Source organism: Chenopodium album, chromosome 23, assembly GCF_948465745.1.
Source record: "Chenopodium album chromosome 23, dcCheAlbu1.1, whole genome shotgun sequence".
NCBI classification, from domain to species: Eukaryota; Viridiplantae; Streptophyta; class Magnoliopsida; order Caryophyllales; family Amaranthaceae; genus Chenopodium; species Chenopodium album.
In genome coordinates, this window is record NC_137856.1 from 32,887,988 (window position 1) to 32,905,543 (window position 17,556).

The following is a 17,556-nucleotide window of genomic DNA, read 5'->3' on the forward strand; positions in this document are numbered from 1 at the left end:
TCATACAAATGGAAATTTAGGGACATTCATGACTTAATGAAGATCACACTTTTACCTTCCGGGATGGAGGTGGACATCATACAGATGGAAATTTAAGGAGACTCAAGAGAAAATGACTTAATTCTCTCTCTCTCTCTCTCACACACACACACACACACACACACACACACACAAACACACACACACACACACACACACACACACACACACAAACACAAACACACACACACACACACACACACACACACACTCTCACTCACACACACACGCACACACTCTCACTCACACACACACACACACTCTCTCTCTCTCTCTCTCTCTCTCTCTCACACACACACACACACACACGCATACGGTGGGAATCAAGCATATGTGCTAGTGTGCTACAGTATACTGAAAGGGACCCTTTTCAACTTATGCTCTTCCCAATATCATCAAATCATCACCATTAGCACTTTCAGCAGAAACAAATAACTTTACACAATTGCAAGCTGTAGAGGAAACAAATACTCACTGAACATCAACCCAAAAAAAAAAAAAAAGAAAAACAAACAAACAAGAAATAGCTTTCTCATTACCAATAGATAATGTTACAACAACACATAACAGAATGCCATCAACCCAACAACATCACTGATATATTTTTGCCATATGAACATATCTCTCATTTTAACCACTAATTACATCAATAGGGAACTTACTTTGAAGGTCACAGCAAGTCACATGAAAGGCAATTTGAATTGGGCTTGGCACTGCATCATTTTTCATCTCACAATCTGTGCATCTACCAACCTACATCCTATTCCATCTCATTATGTCAACCTTCCCTTCTTTGGTTTGCCCCTGGTCATGAAAATTTGTAAGTTATAGCAATATTAAAACAAGTAAATAAAGAGCTCTTGAGATAGATATTGTTCAACGCAAACAGATAAGTTGGCTTTCTAGGCAAATGGGAAACCACACTTACTGTCCATTTGTAGGTAAGCCTCCACCCTTTGATCGTCCAGAACCAATATCTGAAGTTTAAATTGAAAAAATAGAATGTCAACCCATTTGACCAACATCATATAAATTCTCTTTAAAGTATTAAAACTTGGTGGAAGCTCACCATCACGTCCACCTGCGTTCTCTTCAACCTGAACAAAAAGACAAAATGTAAACAAGATGCTTCTTCCGAACAACAAAAATAAACCAAAAAGGAATAAGGTTTGGACTTATTCTATATAAATTAATAAATGAAGAAAACAAATTTAGTTATATCTATGCTGATATGAGTGATATCCAGTTCACTCAATTTTTAAACCACAAACAAGCATATGATGTACTCCGAGCAGAATTTTTCCAGAGGACAAAAGGTAGTGCAAAGGTAGAACATAAGTTAATCCTCCATTTAAAAAGAAAGTTATATGTAAAACAAAAAGGAATGATATAAGATGAAAAGCAGTTATTACATAGATGTGGCAGGACATAATGGCGCGCAATGTCACATACTTCTTAAAGATTCCAATGGAATACCCCCAGTACAAGTGAGTGTGTGTGATTCAGATGGATAAATTTTGTGAAATAGGCAAGAAGCTAAATATGCAAATAAACATGAAAAGGAAAATCACTAAAATTCAAACATAGGCACTTGCAGTTGTAGATAAATTTGAATCATCTACAACCCTTTCATGGAGTCTGATTTTACACCTTACTGGTTCTACTAGCATCAACAGTTCTACTTGGAGCAACCTGCCGCCCATATTATTCCTATCTTAGACAATATTGCTGTTATCCAGAGATGAGGATTTTGGTCGGATATTAGTACACTAAAGCTACTAGTATCTAGTTGACCACTGATACTGATTGGCTTGGATGAGATAATCTTAGATACCACTTTCCATGAACTATATCTTTCTCAGGTATGCCCTCAAGAATAGAATTCCAAATAAGTTCCTGTCATCCTAGAGAGTAGAGTTACATCTTGTCTCTGAGTTCTAAACCCGTTATCCCTCCATTCCAGGAGATAGCTTGCATGTCTTAGAGGTTACCCATGTCTGGAAATATTTGTAAGTCCCTGTAACCTTTAAAGGGACAATCTGAAATTTTTGCTCAAAGTGAACACACACACACACACACACCTTTAACACCTCTGGATGTATAATGTGCTATTCTTGCCAAGGAAGTTAGATACTTTGGTTTCCTTCACCCTTAGACCAGTAATGAGTTCTTCAATGCAAAAATCACCCATTTTTCTCCTCCATGGCTCCATCAACCTCCTCCAATCGAAACCTCCACTTTCTGGATTAATATAATGAATTTTCACCTACAGGATCATTTGCTGGCATCGTAAATTCACAAGTTCTTCTATAAAGTATCCTAGGTAATAAAACTCATCAGCAGATGCTCAATGCTTACATAACAGAAGTTCTAACTACCAATGCAACCATACATTGAATTGAATCCCAAGACTTACATTCAAGCAGACTAAGAACAAGAATCTGAATCTGAATTCTGTATTCGAAGGGCAAGGGGTCGCCACAGAGAAAGAAATAGGAGCCTCCAGTTTGATGGGAGGGTAAGAAACATGAACATTGACTTGACTTACAAAGTATGCACAATAAAGGTATTTTGGAACCGTTGACCCCACCAGTGTTTAATCTGAGTCAGGCACACAAGAAGGAAATTAGACCGACAGGTAGAGCCCCTGTCTTCTGAGATCTTACATTGCTAGCTATTCATAGGTAATCAAGGCCTATACATGACTAAGGATATTATCACCCTCATGTAGGAGAAAAATAGACTACAGAGCAATCACTGACCCCACATAAGTTGTGGCACAAGCTCTCAGAAATTTCGTTGGTGAGAATGAAGACCTAAATGCTAAATAGATCAGCAAACAAAATTGGCAATTCCATAGGATTCACTAATTAGTTAGTAAGTTTGTAAAGTTATAATTACAATTTGATCCGCACATGTCTCAGAACGAAAATGACATGACCCACTTTAGTGACACTTTTCATCCAAATAGCGAAATTCAGTAAGCCCCTACTTGCATGATGACAAAGTGATGTTTACACATAGCTTAATCCCTTATTCGATACTTTAAAGCAGAATTATCAACAAAGATACTTTGGCCAGTAGGGAAATATTAATACTTCACTGTCAAATTGGCAGAATAAAATTTACATACAGCAGGTGAGGTGACTGAAGACAAGGAGAAGATTCTATCTTCGGGTTGAAACTTCCTGGGCCGCTTCAAGCTACAGACAAAATCAAAGAAGTGATTGTCACAAAATCCAGAACCACATTCTGAAGTATATGAACCCCACCCCCCATTTCTTTCTTTTTTTTTTTTTTTTTGTGGGGAAGGGGGGGGGGGGGGGGTTAGTAAAATTGGGCGTAGAACAATAATTCTGCCAGGCCCTGCATGTTAGTTTTTCCCAGAAACATGTTTTCTTCTACAGATTCTAAATTTGGGCATCATTGAATCAACTTACCCTACAAATAATAGGCAAGCTTCATGCATATTGTGTGTGTGTGTGTGTTGATAGTAAGTATGTTATTATCTAAGTGTACTGTTAAAGCAAAAATAATAGCTTTCTAGACAGCCTGCAATTACAATAGCTAAGAAGCCTCTCAAGGTTGGGATGCATCTCACTCTTTCTTCCACTCTCCCTATATGTGAGAGTATATGTGCACGCGCGCCCATGAATACACGAAAAAATCCTTTCAAGGGGTACTCTACGTCTGCACCTTTTAGACATCTAACTCCTATATCTTCTTTCTCCTCAGTCGGCTACCTATTTGTTTGCCTCATTTCATCTCCCATCTACTAAAAAGTTTAATCCACTTATTCCTTTTTTTTTAACCAATTAATTCAGATACAGAATATACTTCCTATAACACTACATGATCCTGCCCTTCTTTAATGCATTTTTTCCCTCAATACTTTGCATGAAAATAAGTGATACAACAATTTATGGTCAAGTGTAATAAAAAACTACGAGTTAATGCCCATACACGGGCACATGGCCTATTATTCTGAAAAAAAAAATTGGAAAATAGTTCATCATACAAGATACATAGCAAGATCTTAGCAAATTTTACTTGTATATGATCAAAGAAGTTAGTAGGCAACCCCCCCAAAGGCCCAAAAAAAATCAAAAAAAAAAAAAAACAGAAACATTAAAACATATTTAAATTCGTACTTCGTTGCAGACTTCGATGAACCTAAGAACCCTTCAAAACCTTTCAAAACATGCCCAAAATGGTTCGAATCTTGCAAATACGTGGTCTCCAACTCAAACACCTACCAACATATACGCAAGCAAAAAAGCTTCAAATTAAATGCACAGTACTGCAATGCACATTATTACAGAATTCAATTAGGAATGAGTACCTGTTTTTCAATATTCCGAAGTTCATCTTGAAGTTTTTCTCTCTTTGTCAAAAGGCTTGCAAGCCTAGCTCCGGGATTCGAAGCTTTTTGCCCTAAAAGAAGTTTCACCAAAACTTATTGTTTATCCATACTCTCATAATTCAAGAAAAACTCGAAGGTGCTTAAAGTTATTACCATTGGCTTCCATGGGCATAGATGCTCGTCACCAAAAACCTCCAAATCAAAGCACAATCGGCCTTTGTTTCACTGACTTTAATTTCCCAAAACAAAAAGTTGGTACTTCTAAAATCACCCATTCAAATAGATAATTAGTTCATTACAATACTACTGCCGCCATTTTATTATTACGGAGTATTATTGTAATTTCATTTAGCTTTTTGCAAAACATTCAATGTACATGTTTGCCTTATAATCTTCAAATACATACTACATAATTTAATATAGTACTCCGTATTTGAAACTAAGCAACATTAACAAGATATCACGTGAATGTTATTTTACTTATACTATGGTCAATGAATAACTTTGTACCAGGCAAAATTAACAAGAGGGGTATTCAGTATATCTATGAAAAACTATGGTCAAATTCCATAAAATTATTATTTATTTTCAAAAAAAAAAAAAAAATATAAAAAAGCGGGTAGTAATTGTTACAGTTATAATCAACAAACTGGCTTACCTAATTAACTTACTAATTCACCTAACATTTTTCCGCTAACTCCTTTAATTTTTTAGAAACAGAAATTAAGAACGAATTGAAACCCTAATTCCCAAACAAGTTCAAAGTTGAAACCCATCTACAACCGAACTCAACAATTGAGCAAATCAATTTAGCAATTAACTACTCGTAACAATCAAAACAATTATCTTATTTAATCTCACCCAATACGAATTCCAAAAAGAAAATTCTCACAAACAGTAATAATGAGCAAAATTCAGAATTCTGAAGCAAAGATTGAAGAAACAAAAAATAATCAATTAATTATAAAAACATCAAAAAAACAAGAAAAAGAGAGAATACTAACCAAAAAAAACTGGAAATTAGGTAGAGTATCGATGCTATAATCGTTGACTATTATACTGAAGTGAGGTTGTGGATATGGTTATGGTTAACGGCTCCCTGTTTAATTGTGGAGGGAGAGTTTCTGGAGAGGACAGAGAAAATCATAATCATTTTTTTTTTTTCACAAGTACGAGTACGTACGAACTACTACTTCGTTGTTTTTTTTTTTTTTTCTAAAAAAAAAAATTTTTAAATCAACTTTAATTTCTTGACCATAAAAAAGAAAGTTAGAAACCTTCTTGACCACTTTCAAGCTTCAATAGACAAGAAAAGGATAAGATGGTGGACTAGTGGGCTAGAGTCTTGAAAAAATCATGCACAATGCACAAAACAACAGATCAAGATTTTTTGGTTGGGTTTGAGTAAAATTATCTACTACGTACTATATATACTCGGATGTGAGGTGAATTCAATAGTATTTTCTGTTTATTAATATGTGGTAAACCCTATTTCCGTATGCATCCAGCCACCCAGATGTGTTCGAGTTTTAAAAATAAAAACACTTTTTAAAGTCAGATCTAATGAATTAATAATCTATCTTGCTACTAAAAAAAATGGGTCTTGGTTGTTTGTATTTTGTTGTACATAGTTTTTCTTTGCCTTATCTGGTAACTCATTTACCTTTGCCAAAAAAACTAGTTTTTGTTACTAGTCTTCGTTGTTAAAACCCACTTCACCTTAAAGAGTAAGCTAAGGGCCTGTTTAGATTGACTGAACTGAGTTGAACTGAAATGAACTGAACTTATTGGAGCTGAACTGAACTTATTAGAGCTGAATTGAATTGAACTTATTGGAGCTGAATATTTTACGAGAGAAAGAAATTAAGATAAGAACTGAACTGAACTGAACTTATTGGAACTGAAATTAACTGAAGAGAACAAACTTTAAATGAGTAACGCTTGATAATTTAATATATGAGATTATCTTTACAAAATAAGGTAGTTGTAATGCAAAAATTCATATCCATCTCAACTACCCATACATATCCTAAATGAGGTATTCGTAATGTAAAAATCCATACACATGAACCTCATTGTTATACTCCGTTTAATTTATAGTGATACTAGAAACTAGAAATCAATTATATGATAAGATCAAACAACTTTAGATTAGTACGTAATTTTAATTCCACATTAATTAATTTCAATTTGATTTCAAAAAATAAAAAAAAACAAACACCCCCTAAAATATACTTTACTCCTTATCAAATCAAATATCAACTATTGTGAAAAAAAAAAAAAAAAAAAGTTTCCCACAATTATATTTTGAAAAATCAAAATTAGAGTCATCCAATGTGTTTAACTCCAAAATTGAGAGTCTGAGACAGAATCAAATCCAAAATGACACTCGTCTGAAAGTAGTCCCCATCTCAAAGAATCATATTCTGCAATTTCAATCAAATTCTAACCGACCCACTTTATTTGTTGGGTGCCTACTTTTTTGCTCTTCTTTTACTTCTCACATTTTCCTCTCTCTTCCTTTTAAATTTTGAAACTTGTACAGTAATTCCCCCTTCTTCTCGCTGCAAAACTAAGCAACTATGGCTTTCAGAGGGGTAACCTTTCTTTTACCCATTTCATGCTTTCAATTATTTTTATTATTTGGGTTTTTATTAATTATTTAAATTACACCTTGCATGTTTGAAATTTATGGTCTTATCAAAGTGTGATCTTGTTATGAATCTGGTTTTAGCTTGTAGGGTTGTTGTTGGATCACTGTGATATTGGATCATACATCATTCAATTTGTTGTTTTGGACTTTTGGTTATCTATTATGCGGTTTTTATATGCGTAACCTTAAGGGCTATGTATAAACATTAAATATTCGGAGTACTAGGTATTAGTTTTAGGATTTTTGTAACAAAATCACATGTCAATTGGTGTTATTATTAATTAATTGTTTAATATACTCTTAATTTCTTATAGGGTTGCGTAATCATTTACTTTCTTTTATAAAGATTGATATTGAAAGTGAGTTTTTTATACAAGTATTATATTGAATCTTGATTTGCAATTTTGCATGACTTATTGTTGAATTGGGTTTTTGATTGTGGTTGAAAGATATAGTTTTTTTTGGGAAATTTTGTTATATAGAATATTATGAATTTAGTCTCTAATATGTAATGGAAAACATGAGATCGGATATTTCTGAAAATCATAATATGTCTGAAGTTGAGGTTGAATGGCCTACTTAAGAGACTATTTGAACTTTAATGTTGCTTTATGTGGATGTTATGCATGAAATGGAATAATGTATCATCTGTTTGGTTAACTAGTAAAATGGAGGAATGTATCACCTTTTAAGCACCCTTGCTGTTCAACAGTGATCGTATCGACTTTGCAGGAATGTTTACAGTCCTGGATAGTTCTTATTTATGTCGTTAAGTCGTTTAGATAATCTTTATAATGTCTAGAATTGTTAACTATTACTTGTATGTAAGATTGTTCAACATGAATAACTATGGAGGTTTTGTATGATGTATTGCCTTGATTTGAGAATATGAACACTGAATTAGTTTTGGCTTGCAGAGGAATGCTCAATCTGGAATAGGAGTTGCTGAGCACACCAAAAACACATTTACAGAACTGCAGAGGAAGAAGATGCACCGTTATGTGGTGTTCAAGATCGATGAGAAAAAGAAGGAAGTAGTTGTGGAAAAGACCGGAGGACCAGAAGAAAGTTATGATGATTTTCTTGCATCGTTGCCTGAGAATGATTGTCGCTATGCAGTTTATGATTATGACTTTGTGAACTCTGAGAACTGTCAAAAGAGCAAAATCTTTTTCGTAGCATGGTTAGTATTTTGTACCACGATGTTCTGATTGATTTTATTAAGCTTCCACCTTCTAATCTATGTTTTCCCTCCGTAATTGGAAGTTGCTGCAATTAGTTAAGTTTAAAGTTGGAGTTATGAATTGTATATCGCATATTGGTGCTGTTCAGATACTAAGATCTGATCTAAAAGCAACAATATATTTTTAATCAGAGTCTTAGCATTAATGTTGATGTTACAACAGGATTTAGCTATGATGTAGTTGCACTAATCTTTGGTAGCTTTGTATGTTATCCGATCAATGCACTCAAATTCGTATGTCTTAATATGCAAGAGATCTTTAGCTGGTTGAGTGTATCAGTGAGTTGTGTAGGTCTTTGCTGTTTCTGTAAGCTAATAGTATTACTGCTGCATTGCAAGGGCACAAATTACTTTGCTTAAAAGTTTCTTACCTTTTGGCTCTTGCAAATTTTCGCATGATTAATTCTAGTCACCTCCAGCTTACAATGAATTTCAAAAGGCTTGACATGAACACTGCACATGCAAATGTAACATTATTATCTTATCGTTCAGGTCCCCATCAGTGTCCCGCATTCGCTCCAAGATGCTCTACGCAACTTCTAAGGACAGCTTGAGGAGGGAACTGGAAGGAATCCACTATGAGATTCAAGCAACTGATCCATCTGAAGTGGATCTCGAGACTCTTCAGGACAGAGCTAAGTGATCAATTTCTCGATATAGCTAATGAAGGGACCTTTCTGTTCCTATAGTAACGCACACTAATTGCGTATGCTGTGAGACAAAGATGCATATACCTTACTAGCTTGGTCAATAAACAACTTGGTAACCCGGGGAGGCTGATTAGGAGTTCTTTCTATTGATGTCCTGACTCAAGGGGCTCTTTTGGTTCCTCAGTACCATGATGCTTCCCTAATCCATCAAAGTTGTAATCCCAACTTACTCCCTACATATCTGTATGTTATCGTTTTTGCATTTTTGTATGGTATCAACTGTATGGCTGTATGTCTGTGTGTATTGGTCTCTTTGATTTGATTTTCTTTGACGTTCTTCGGTGACATGTTGTGGAATGATTCAATTTCTTTATTTCATTGTATATTGATTGGTCATGAGAACTTATAAGGTTTGGAATCAGAAGATGAAAAGTGTTCCTTGAGTTTATTATGGAAACCCTGAAGGTTGCTTTGTAATCTACACTTCAACAAGTTATTTCAATGTTTTATTTTGTAATACTAGTAGTTGAATCAGGCTTGTTGAAAAAAGAGCACAAAATGGGGAATTGAAGCAGTATCATGAATAATAGCATAAGCTCTGTTAATAATTCCATACTAATAGGTTGGCAACAACCAATTATACTTATAGATTGGAACATTACAATTTATAACTAGAGGCGTCAAAACCACACACGATCTGATCCGAAATTGACTCATGTAGACACAATAATTTAGCATGACTTACATTTAAAATAGATCCAGCTTGACCGAACCGAACTAGATTTGGATGCACGAATTGCATAGTTTTCATTTGTACATATTTAAAATAATCCTTTGCTCTGTTTGAAAAGTTATTGAATTACAATAGTTTTTTAATTGCAACGTATTTCTATTTAGAAAGTTGCAAAATACAATTATTGCATCGCTCTGTATCACTCTCATCTCCTTAAATTTCGTGTGTGTATAATAATGCGATACACATGGGTTTTGTGCCCTCTTCATCCATCCGAAATACTTTTAATTTGATACTTCCTTCAGTAATTGTAATTGTAACATGTTCTCTTGATACACATTTTAAGAAACATATAAACATTGGTCTTTCAACCCTTCTCCACCAACCGACGTTCAAGTAAATTTAATTAGACTACTTATCCTAACCTCTTTTTTAATGAGTGCGAATGTGACATGAAACGCATTAGGAAGAGGGAAAAATAGGTAAGCTCCACCTACATGCGCTAGTAAAGAACTCAAATTTAAAAACTCAAAATTACGAACTTGAGACTTTTCTCAAACTTTCTCTTATAGGTTTGCATTTCACTAATAATTGTATTTATTTTTGGTGCTACTAATTAAGAAAAAAATTGTGCCTCACTGGCTCAATGTGACACTGTTGGCAACTTTTATGATGGTTGATGAAAATGCATGACCAGCTTGTTTTATAGACAACCTTTTTCCTGTGTTTTTTCTTTGTTCAATTGTCCCAACTGTTTTTTTCACAAAAAATAATTTTATATCCTCGCCCATTATTTATTTCATTATACGTGCAACAGCTTGTATTCATTATTATTATTATTATTATTATTGTTATTATTGAAAATTATTTGATGTGAACCGTGGTAGGGTTTGCTAAGTCGGCATTGTGAATTTGTGATATTGCTATTGATTGGTCTTGGCATATTTCAAGTTCAATTTACTGTACCAATTTTGATAAGATTATGTAGAATTGATTGCGGGCATATTGGACAAGTCTATACTATGTTTTCTTATTCCCCAAAAGAATATGTAGAATGACACTATATTAATCATATGTTTGGACCAATATCAGAATATGGCACAATAAGACAATACTCAATACCACATAACTGTATTTATATTTGACAAAAAAAAAAAAAAAAAAGTTAGGTAATTGAATTAATTGACAATAACTATTACTTTAAATTTTCGATATGCATGTGTGTAGTAACAAATTTTGTTTATACTACTATATAGAGAGACTATAATAATTTGGTAAGTTACTCCATGACTTTATCTATTATCAAATGATTTTATAATAAACGTTACTAAGCTTGTGTATGATCATGTGTTCATCATCGAGTAGCTCATTTTGAATGTTATCATACTTTCAGACTTTCTCCATTTTTTATTATGCACATTTGTCATTAATATCTACTTCGTATAAGAATAAGTATCGAAATATTTAGTCACTTTCTAAAGTCATAGTGATATTATTTACCCTTAAAATTCGTTAGATAGATCCGTACAAAGTGCAAGGATTCTGGAAAGATCTTTGATACTACGAGCACATCCAAATCTTGATGGGAGAACGTTCATGATATGAAATCATGGACAAATAAAGAACAAAAAAAATAGAGGTGGATTGGATAAGATAATTATTATTATTATTAAAATAGCTTAATAGTAAATAAATTGATTCACATGCATGAATATACGGACCACCCATGCTACCCATCATTATTGTATTAATATTATATTTATAACAATTTTAATATAATAACAAAAAATTGTCAATTTTCTTAATTGGGTATTACTTTTGTCATTACTTACTTCACAAAGATCCTGTACTCAGATCTCCAGTTTCTTCTTTTAGCTGCTCTCTATCTCTATTCTCTCTCCTACTCAAAGGTTTGCATTTAGTTAAGCTTCTAATTGGTTGTTTTTATGTCTGAATTTCATGGGTTTTGAGAGATTTTGATTAAGAATTAGTGGGTTTGTGTAAATTGATTGATTAGTTAACTAAGTTGATGGGTTTTTTGGGTTGATGTTTGATTCATGATTTTTGATGGGTTTGCTAAAGATTGGAAATTGAATTGATTTCAATCAAGGGTTTTTGGTATAATATTGAAATTTAGTCAGTTATAAGTCTTGTATGAGATAGTCTGACTTGATCAAGCTTTAATTTGATTATGGAAGCAATTATTTATTACAATAGTGTATAATTATTTAAGTCAAAGATGAATAGTTTTTAGCTTGTTTATTGTTATGCTAGCTTGTTGTATTCATCTTTAATTATTGTTCTGAATTGGACACATATGGGGTTGTTTGAGCTAACATTCTATTAATTGGGGTGTATAATTGGAGATTTGCTGGAATAATTTAATAATAGTGATGATAATTGTAGGAAATTATAAACTATAAAGCATTGTCTGAACTAGTTAGTACGTTGTATTAGATATGGGGAGCAGCTCTAAGACTATAGTTTGGTTTAGAAGGGATTTAAGGATTGAAGACAATCCTGCCTTGGCTGCAGCAGCCAGGGATGGTAGTGTATTGCCTGTGTACATATGGTGTCCAAAGGAAGAAGGGCAATTCTACCCTGGCCGAGTTTCGAGGTGGTGGTTGAAGGAATCCTTGATCCATTTGGATCAGTCATTGAGGTCACTTGGTGTTGAACTTGTGTTGATTAAGGCAGAGAGTACCCTTGATGCCATGTTGGAATGCATCAATGCCACTGGCGCGAATAAAGTGGTGTTTAATCGCCTTTATGGTGAGTTTCGATTCCTAATTCATGCTTGGTTATGCTTATTTTGCTAGTTTTTTGTGCTATACTTATTTTTGCTACTGTTATGTGCATTTGGGTTTATAGGATCAAGAAGTCTATTTTACTACGATTTTGTTTGTAGATCAAGAGCTATATTCTGAGTTGATGGCAATTATAGGAACAACCGAACAATAGTTTACGTTACCACTATGAGAAACTGACAGTGAGGCTTTGTGGTGTTCACTGTTCAGGCTGTGATTTTATCTATAATTGATAAAAAAAAAAAAAAAAAAAAAAGAGAATAAAAAAGAGGTTGATATGGTTTAAGAAATCTTCTTGCACAATGATTTGGCTATTAGGCGACCTTATTGTAGCTAAGTTTAGGCCAGTGAAGTCTTTCTTGTGTAAGAACAGCTAGTATATCTTGATGGTCTTTATTGAGCTCTTCTCTTTAAGAGTAGAAAAGCAGAAAGATCAATGTCTTATGGTAGGGAAATAGAGACAAGATGCAGGATTCCTCCCCATTGCATTGTATTTCAAAATTGGAGATATTTGTATTGGTGCCTTAACTGAAGATAATAATAGACTTAATATTTGTGTTGTGCCTTAATCAAAGGTAGTCATTTATATCCTTGATTTGTATGTGCAGCTCTTTTGTCTCATAAATTGACCCTGCTATTACACAATACTCTGTCCTTTGTAGCCGTGGCTTATACTTTATTCTTGAAATTGAATTGCAAATTCTTGCAGATCCTGTTTCACTTGTTCGTGATCATAACATCAAGCAAAAACTTGGAGAGTTGAACATTGCTGTACATAGCTACAATGGAGATTTGTTGTACGAGCCATGGGAAGTGTATGATGAAAAAGGACATGCTTTTACAAGATTCGCTCCTTTCTGGGACAAATGCCTGAACATGCATATGGATCCCGCTTCATTTCCTACTCCATGGCGTCTTGTGCCAGCTACAGGTGCATATTTCCATCATGAATTCCATTCATTCCATATCAATCTGACTTCATAAGTACCATTTTTACATAATAACATCTGACATTAGATTAAATAATGCATTGTTATCTGTCAATTTATGGCACCAGTGTGACATTACTTGTCAGCTTTTAATGCATATGCTACTACCTTCATAACCTTATAGTTCACTTATAAAAGAATGGAAGAACTATAAATTTCTACAGTAACTTATAGTGAGGAAATTTTATATTAATCAGTGACTGTTGTCTGACAGGATCATTTAAGAAGTGTTCAATTAGGGATTTGGGTCTTGAGAATGATTCAGAAAAATCGAGCAACGATCTGCTAAAAAGAGCTTGGTCCCCAGGTTGGACCAATGCTAATAAGGCACTCACGGAATTTGTTGAGCAGCATCTGCTTGAATACTCAAAATGCAGGGTTAAGGTTGGAGGGAATTCAACATCACTGTTGTCCCCTTATCTGCATTTTGGGGAGTTGAGTGTAAGAAAAGTTTTCCATAGTGTGCAAATGAAGTTGATGGTGTGGGCTAATGAAAGGAACAGTTGTGGTTTGGAAAGTGCAAATATGTTTCTAAGGGCTATTGGATTCAGAGAATATTCTCGATACCTTTGTTTTAACTTCCCTTTCACCCATGAAAGACCCTTGCTGAGCAACCTGAAGTATTTCCCTTGGAATTCAGATCAGACACTTTTCAAGGCTTGGAGACAAGGCCGAACAGGATATCCACTGGTTGATGCGGGAATGAGAGAGCTTTGGGCAACTGGGTGGACTCACAACAGGATGAGAGTGATAGTTGCAAGTTTCTGTGTGAAATTTCTTTTGCTTCCTTGGAGGTGGGGAATGAAATACTTTTGGGATACACTTCTGGATGCCGATTTAGAATGTGATATACTAGGTTGGCAGTATATCTCTGGGAGCTTACCAGATGGTCACGATCTACACCGTCTGGATGACCCAGAGGTACGTACATTAGCTGCTTCAGTTAATCCCTTGACCCTTCTGTTACATTACAGAACCTCCTTTTATCAGGAATTCAGCGTCAGTTACTATGATTAAAAGATGCATCCTTTGTTATTTATATCTTAATAGAATTAATAAATGATGCTGCTAATAGCTCTTTATTGAACTTATTTTAACTTGCCGGCCCTTATTTGCTTGTGACTGCAATTTTAGTTCGGAACTGAACTTGGGTAATGGGTATCACCAACCTTATCTTTCTGAACTTATTTTACCTGAAGCTAATACTATTTTAAAAAAAAAAAAATATTTAAAAGGCCTAACAAATCTCTAACATGACGCTTTTGACGTGCATACTAGCAAACTCATAGTTCTTTTATGCCCTATAGGCAGTGGTTTGATGACAAATCCTGTATCAACTATGCTTTCTTTTGTTTCTCTATCTCACAATTTTATCTTTCTATCCTTAATGTTTATGCCAGCTTCAAGGTTCTAAATATGATCCAGAAGGGGAATATATCCGGCAATGGCTACCAGAACTAGCAAGAATGCCGTCAGAGTGGATTCATCATCCATGGGATGCACCTGCTACAGTCCTAAAAGCTGCAGGAGTGGAGTTGGGATTCAATTATCCAAAACCAGTCATTGAGATGGACACAGCCAGAGAAAATCTGACCGAGGCTATATGTTTGATGCAAGGAAAGGCAGGAGCTGAAGAAACAAATGGCACAAATGAAGTTGTAGTCGACAGCTCTGAGAAGGGTGGAAACACAGGAGATATAAGGTTTGATAACTCTGAAAATTTCAGGAAATCATCTATCCCAGAGGTTGTCTTGAATGGAAAACCAAGTTGCATTACTGGCTCATCCCGTGATCAACGGGTTCCCTCTATGCAAAATATGACTAATAATCTCTTGCCAAATGGGAAGCGACCGAGAATTAATGTAGAAGATCGAGCACCTGAACCTAATGTGAATGCTTGCTATGGAAATGCTGAAGCACTAAGTGTCCAGGAAGAAGACTTGTGCTCTACAGCCGAATCTTCATCTGCTAAGAAACAGGCGACCAGCAGTTTTTCCTTCTGTGTCCCACATGGTTGTTCTGTATCATCAAAAGGAAAGGAATTATTAGATTGCGAATCTTCTGATGTGAAGCCACCCTGGAAAGAACATGTAGATGAAGAGTAGAGTTCAAGTTGGGAAGGTTTATACTGTAGTTTCTCTCAGAATAATCCCTTTCTTAAGAAGAATAGAGAGCACTAAGACAATCTTAGCAGCTGCATGAACATACAAGCCTTATTCGGATATGAAGTAGCCATACAAAAAGCAAAAGGACAGAGTTCCAAGTCAAGACGGTCAGTAATGTTGTTTCCTTTATATACTTGATGTGTTATGGTTTACACATTCTGATGTACGATAACTTTATTAAAAATATGTCCAACTTGTTGTTTCATTCAACTTATGTCAACTAGCACCATGACATGTTTATAAGGAATACAATTTCTGTTGTTTTCTTGACTTCTAATTTAACTTCTTATTGCAAGTTTTATGTATAAAGTTCAATTTTTCTCATAGGTTTGATGCTCAATATAATTTGATTTGCTAAAAACCAAACTAGGGTTCTTATTGATGACAGTCAGAGCTGTCAGACCGACCAATGTTCCTGCTGTCAGAGGATAGAAAGGAAATCAGTGTTCCCGGTGTCAGGGGATAGAAAGGATTTTAAGGATATCTTTGGTATTTCATTTTACGGAGTATATGCGAGTCCTTGTTAATCTTTTGCCACAGGATCATACAAGATAAGTATCATAGAAGTGGCAGGATCACTAGATGTGTAAGATTTTAGAAGTCAATGATCAAGGTTTTTGGTTGTTTTTAAGACCCTCTTTACACACAGCTCTCATATAGGAATTATTTCATGAGTTCAGTGAGTGGCTACAACTTAAGTGTTATTGGTAGTAACTATACATCAGAAGAGTAATAAGACTGTAAGAGATGTACAGATCGCCGAGACTATCCGAAAACGAACTGCATGACTCATCACTTGAGTATGATTAGAATTGAACTTGATGTGAATGACTTGCCACATCAATAATCACAAAAGTTATCAAATTCCTTCTTTGTAATATAGTGGGGTAAGTTAGGTGTTGTACTCTTATGAGTTTAGTTTTGGAAAATACTGGTCATTTGATGTTTGACATTCATTCTGGCAGAATCTATTTGATTATATAAGCCAGTATTAGAGAGGAAAGAAACATTTTTGAAAAAAATTTGAAACCTTGTTGCAGTTTCTTTTAATTGGTGCCAATTCTCCTTAAGTTTTCTGATAATGTTAGTTCGGTGTGGTTATATACTGGTTGTGCAGCATGTACTGCAGAACCATGGTTTACGGCTTTGTTTGGTGGTCTATAATCTATATGACTATACTTATATGTGACTGTTAATTACAGACGAAGGGTGTATATAGTTATTATATGATGTACTAGCAAGTACAACCGGAAAACTTTTTGATGGCAGGTAATTAGGTAGTTAAGACATCAGTTGGTCCTTTGCTGTACTCCAAGAGCTACATAAACGTACGTAAACAATTTGTCTTGGACATTAATGGATTCCATCAATGAATAGCATTTTTCTTCTTTTGTTAAATGCTCTCCTTTTGGATTTGTCTCTTTGTCTAAATATCTCGTGACAAAAGCTTGGGTGTGATCTACTGAGGTTACCGCCCTTCAAAGAGCACCAATCAAGAGTTAGTCTTCATAAAACCTTTCTGAAATCGTTGTCGTTTTCCATGTTTAACAGTTGAACACAAATTATATGTATGTTGAACTACTGAGCAGTGGTTTGCAGGATTATTCTATTTAGCTAGCTAGTTTTAGTGCAGAATCCATTTAAACTTACAAGAGTATTAATTTGAGAGTAATTGTACTGCTGAAATATATACAGGTATAAGACTTTAAAGTGTGTCTGAAGACAACATTCTCCTAACAGTACAGTCTGATTAACTATTGTAATGCAGGTGGGATTGGGTAGATTACCGAACATTTTGTCTCATTGATTTAGCCAGACATACTCCGTATTATGTTCGTTGTCATCGTATAACATAAACATTTACCTACAACATAGATAATTCTTCTGATATCATAATCTGAAATATTGGCATTA

General features: G+C 34.6%; 3 protein-coding genes across 4 annotated transcripts; 2 read left to right on the top strand and 1 right to left on the bottom strand.

Annotated features, from left to right (window-relative positions):
* Positions 1 to 548: 548 nt before the first annotated feature.
* On the bottom strand, positions 549 to 5,585 carry LOC145606717 (uncharacterized). Of its 2 annotated transcripts, none has more exons than XM_081662544.1 (8): positions 5,407 to 5,585; positions 4,556 to 4,631; positions 4,382 to 4,473; positions 4,191 to 4,291; positions 3,173 to 3,242; positions 1,109 to 1,136; positions 968 to 1,016; positions 549 to 843 (listed from the first exon to the last, which is right to left on the bottom strand). In XM_081662544.1, the coding sequence occupies exons 2-8, from the start codon at positions 4,572 to 4,574 to the stop codon at positions 813 to 815; spliced, it is 390 nt and encodes a 129-aa protein (XP_081518670.1). In that variant the 5' UTR covers positions 4,575 to 4,631; positions 5,407 to 5,585; the 3' UTR covers positions 549 to 812. The 2 variants fall into 2 exon arrangements, with proteins under 2 accessions (XP_081518670.1, XP_081518669.1); XM_081662543.1 differs by having other exon boundaries at positions 4,556 to 4,663; positions 5,407 to 5,584.
* Positions 5,586 to 6,818: 1,233 nt separating this feature from the next.
* Positions 6,819 to 9,293, top strand: LOC145607821 (actin-depolymerizing factor-like). The gene is made up of 3 exons (XM_081663420.1): positions 6,819 to 6,999; positions 7,973 to 8,238; positions 8,791 to 9,293. The coding sequence occupies exons 1-3, from the start codon at positions 6,985 to 6,987 to the stop codon at positions 8,939 to 8,941; spliced, it is 432 nt and encodes a 143-aa protein (XP_081519546.1). The 5' UTR covers positions 6,819 to 6,984; the 3' UTR covers positions 8,942 to 9,293.
* A 2,159-nt stretch (positions 9,294 to 11,452) lies between these two features.
* LOC145607636 (cryptochrome-1-like) lies at positions 11,453 to 15,966 on the top strand. Its single transcript, XM_081663225.1, has 5 exons — positions 11,453 to 11,591; positions 12,139 to 12,453; positions 13,198 to 13,419; positions 13,692 to 14,398; positions 14,878 to 15,966. Exons 2-5 carry the CDS (start codon positions 12,141 to 12,143, stop codon positions 15,580 to 15,582), a joined length of 1,947 nt encoding a protein of 648 aa, XP_081519351.1. The 5' UTR covers positions 11,453 to 11,591; positions 12,139 to 12,140; the 3' UTR covers positions 15,583 to 15,966.
* The last annotated feature ends 1,590 nt before the right edge of the window (positions 15,967 to 17,556 follow it).

Bases quoted from the DNA above. Each gene is read 5' to 3' on its own strand.
- LOC145607821 (XM_081663420.1), top strand. The intron at 8,239-8,790 runs GTTAGTATTTTG...CTTATCGTTCAG, and splicing joins AAAATCTTTTTCGTAGCATG to GTCCCCATCAGTGTCCCGCA.
- LOC145607636 (XM_081663225.1), top strand. From the start codon at position 12,141: ATGGGGAGCAGCTCTAAGACTATAGTTTGGTTTAGAAGGGATTTAAGG. The intron at 13,420-13,691 runs GTGCATATTTCC...GTTGTCTGACAG, and splicing joins GCGTCTTGTGCCAGCTACAG to GATCATTTAAGAAGTGTTCA. The intron at 14,399-14,877 runs GTACGTACATTA...TGTTTATGCCAG, and splicing joins ACCGTCTGGATGACCCAGAG to CTTCAAGGTTCTAAATATGA.
- LOC145606717 (XM_081662544.1), bottom strand. The intron at 4,292-4,381 runs GTACTCATTCCT...ATATGTTGGTAG, and splicing joins TTCGGAATATTGAAAAACAG to GTGTTTGAGTTGGAGACCAC. The intron at 3,243-4,190 runs GTACGAATTTAA...TTTTGTCTGTAG, and splicing joins TCATCGAAGTCTGCAACGAA to CTTGAAGCGGCCCAGGAAGT.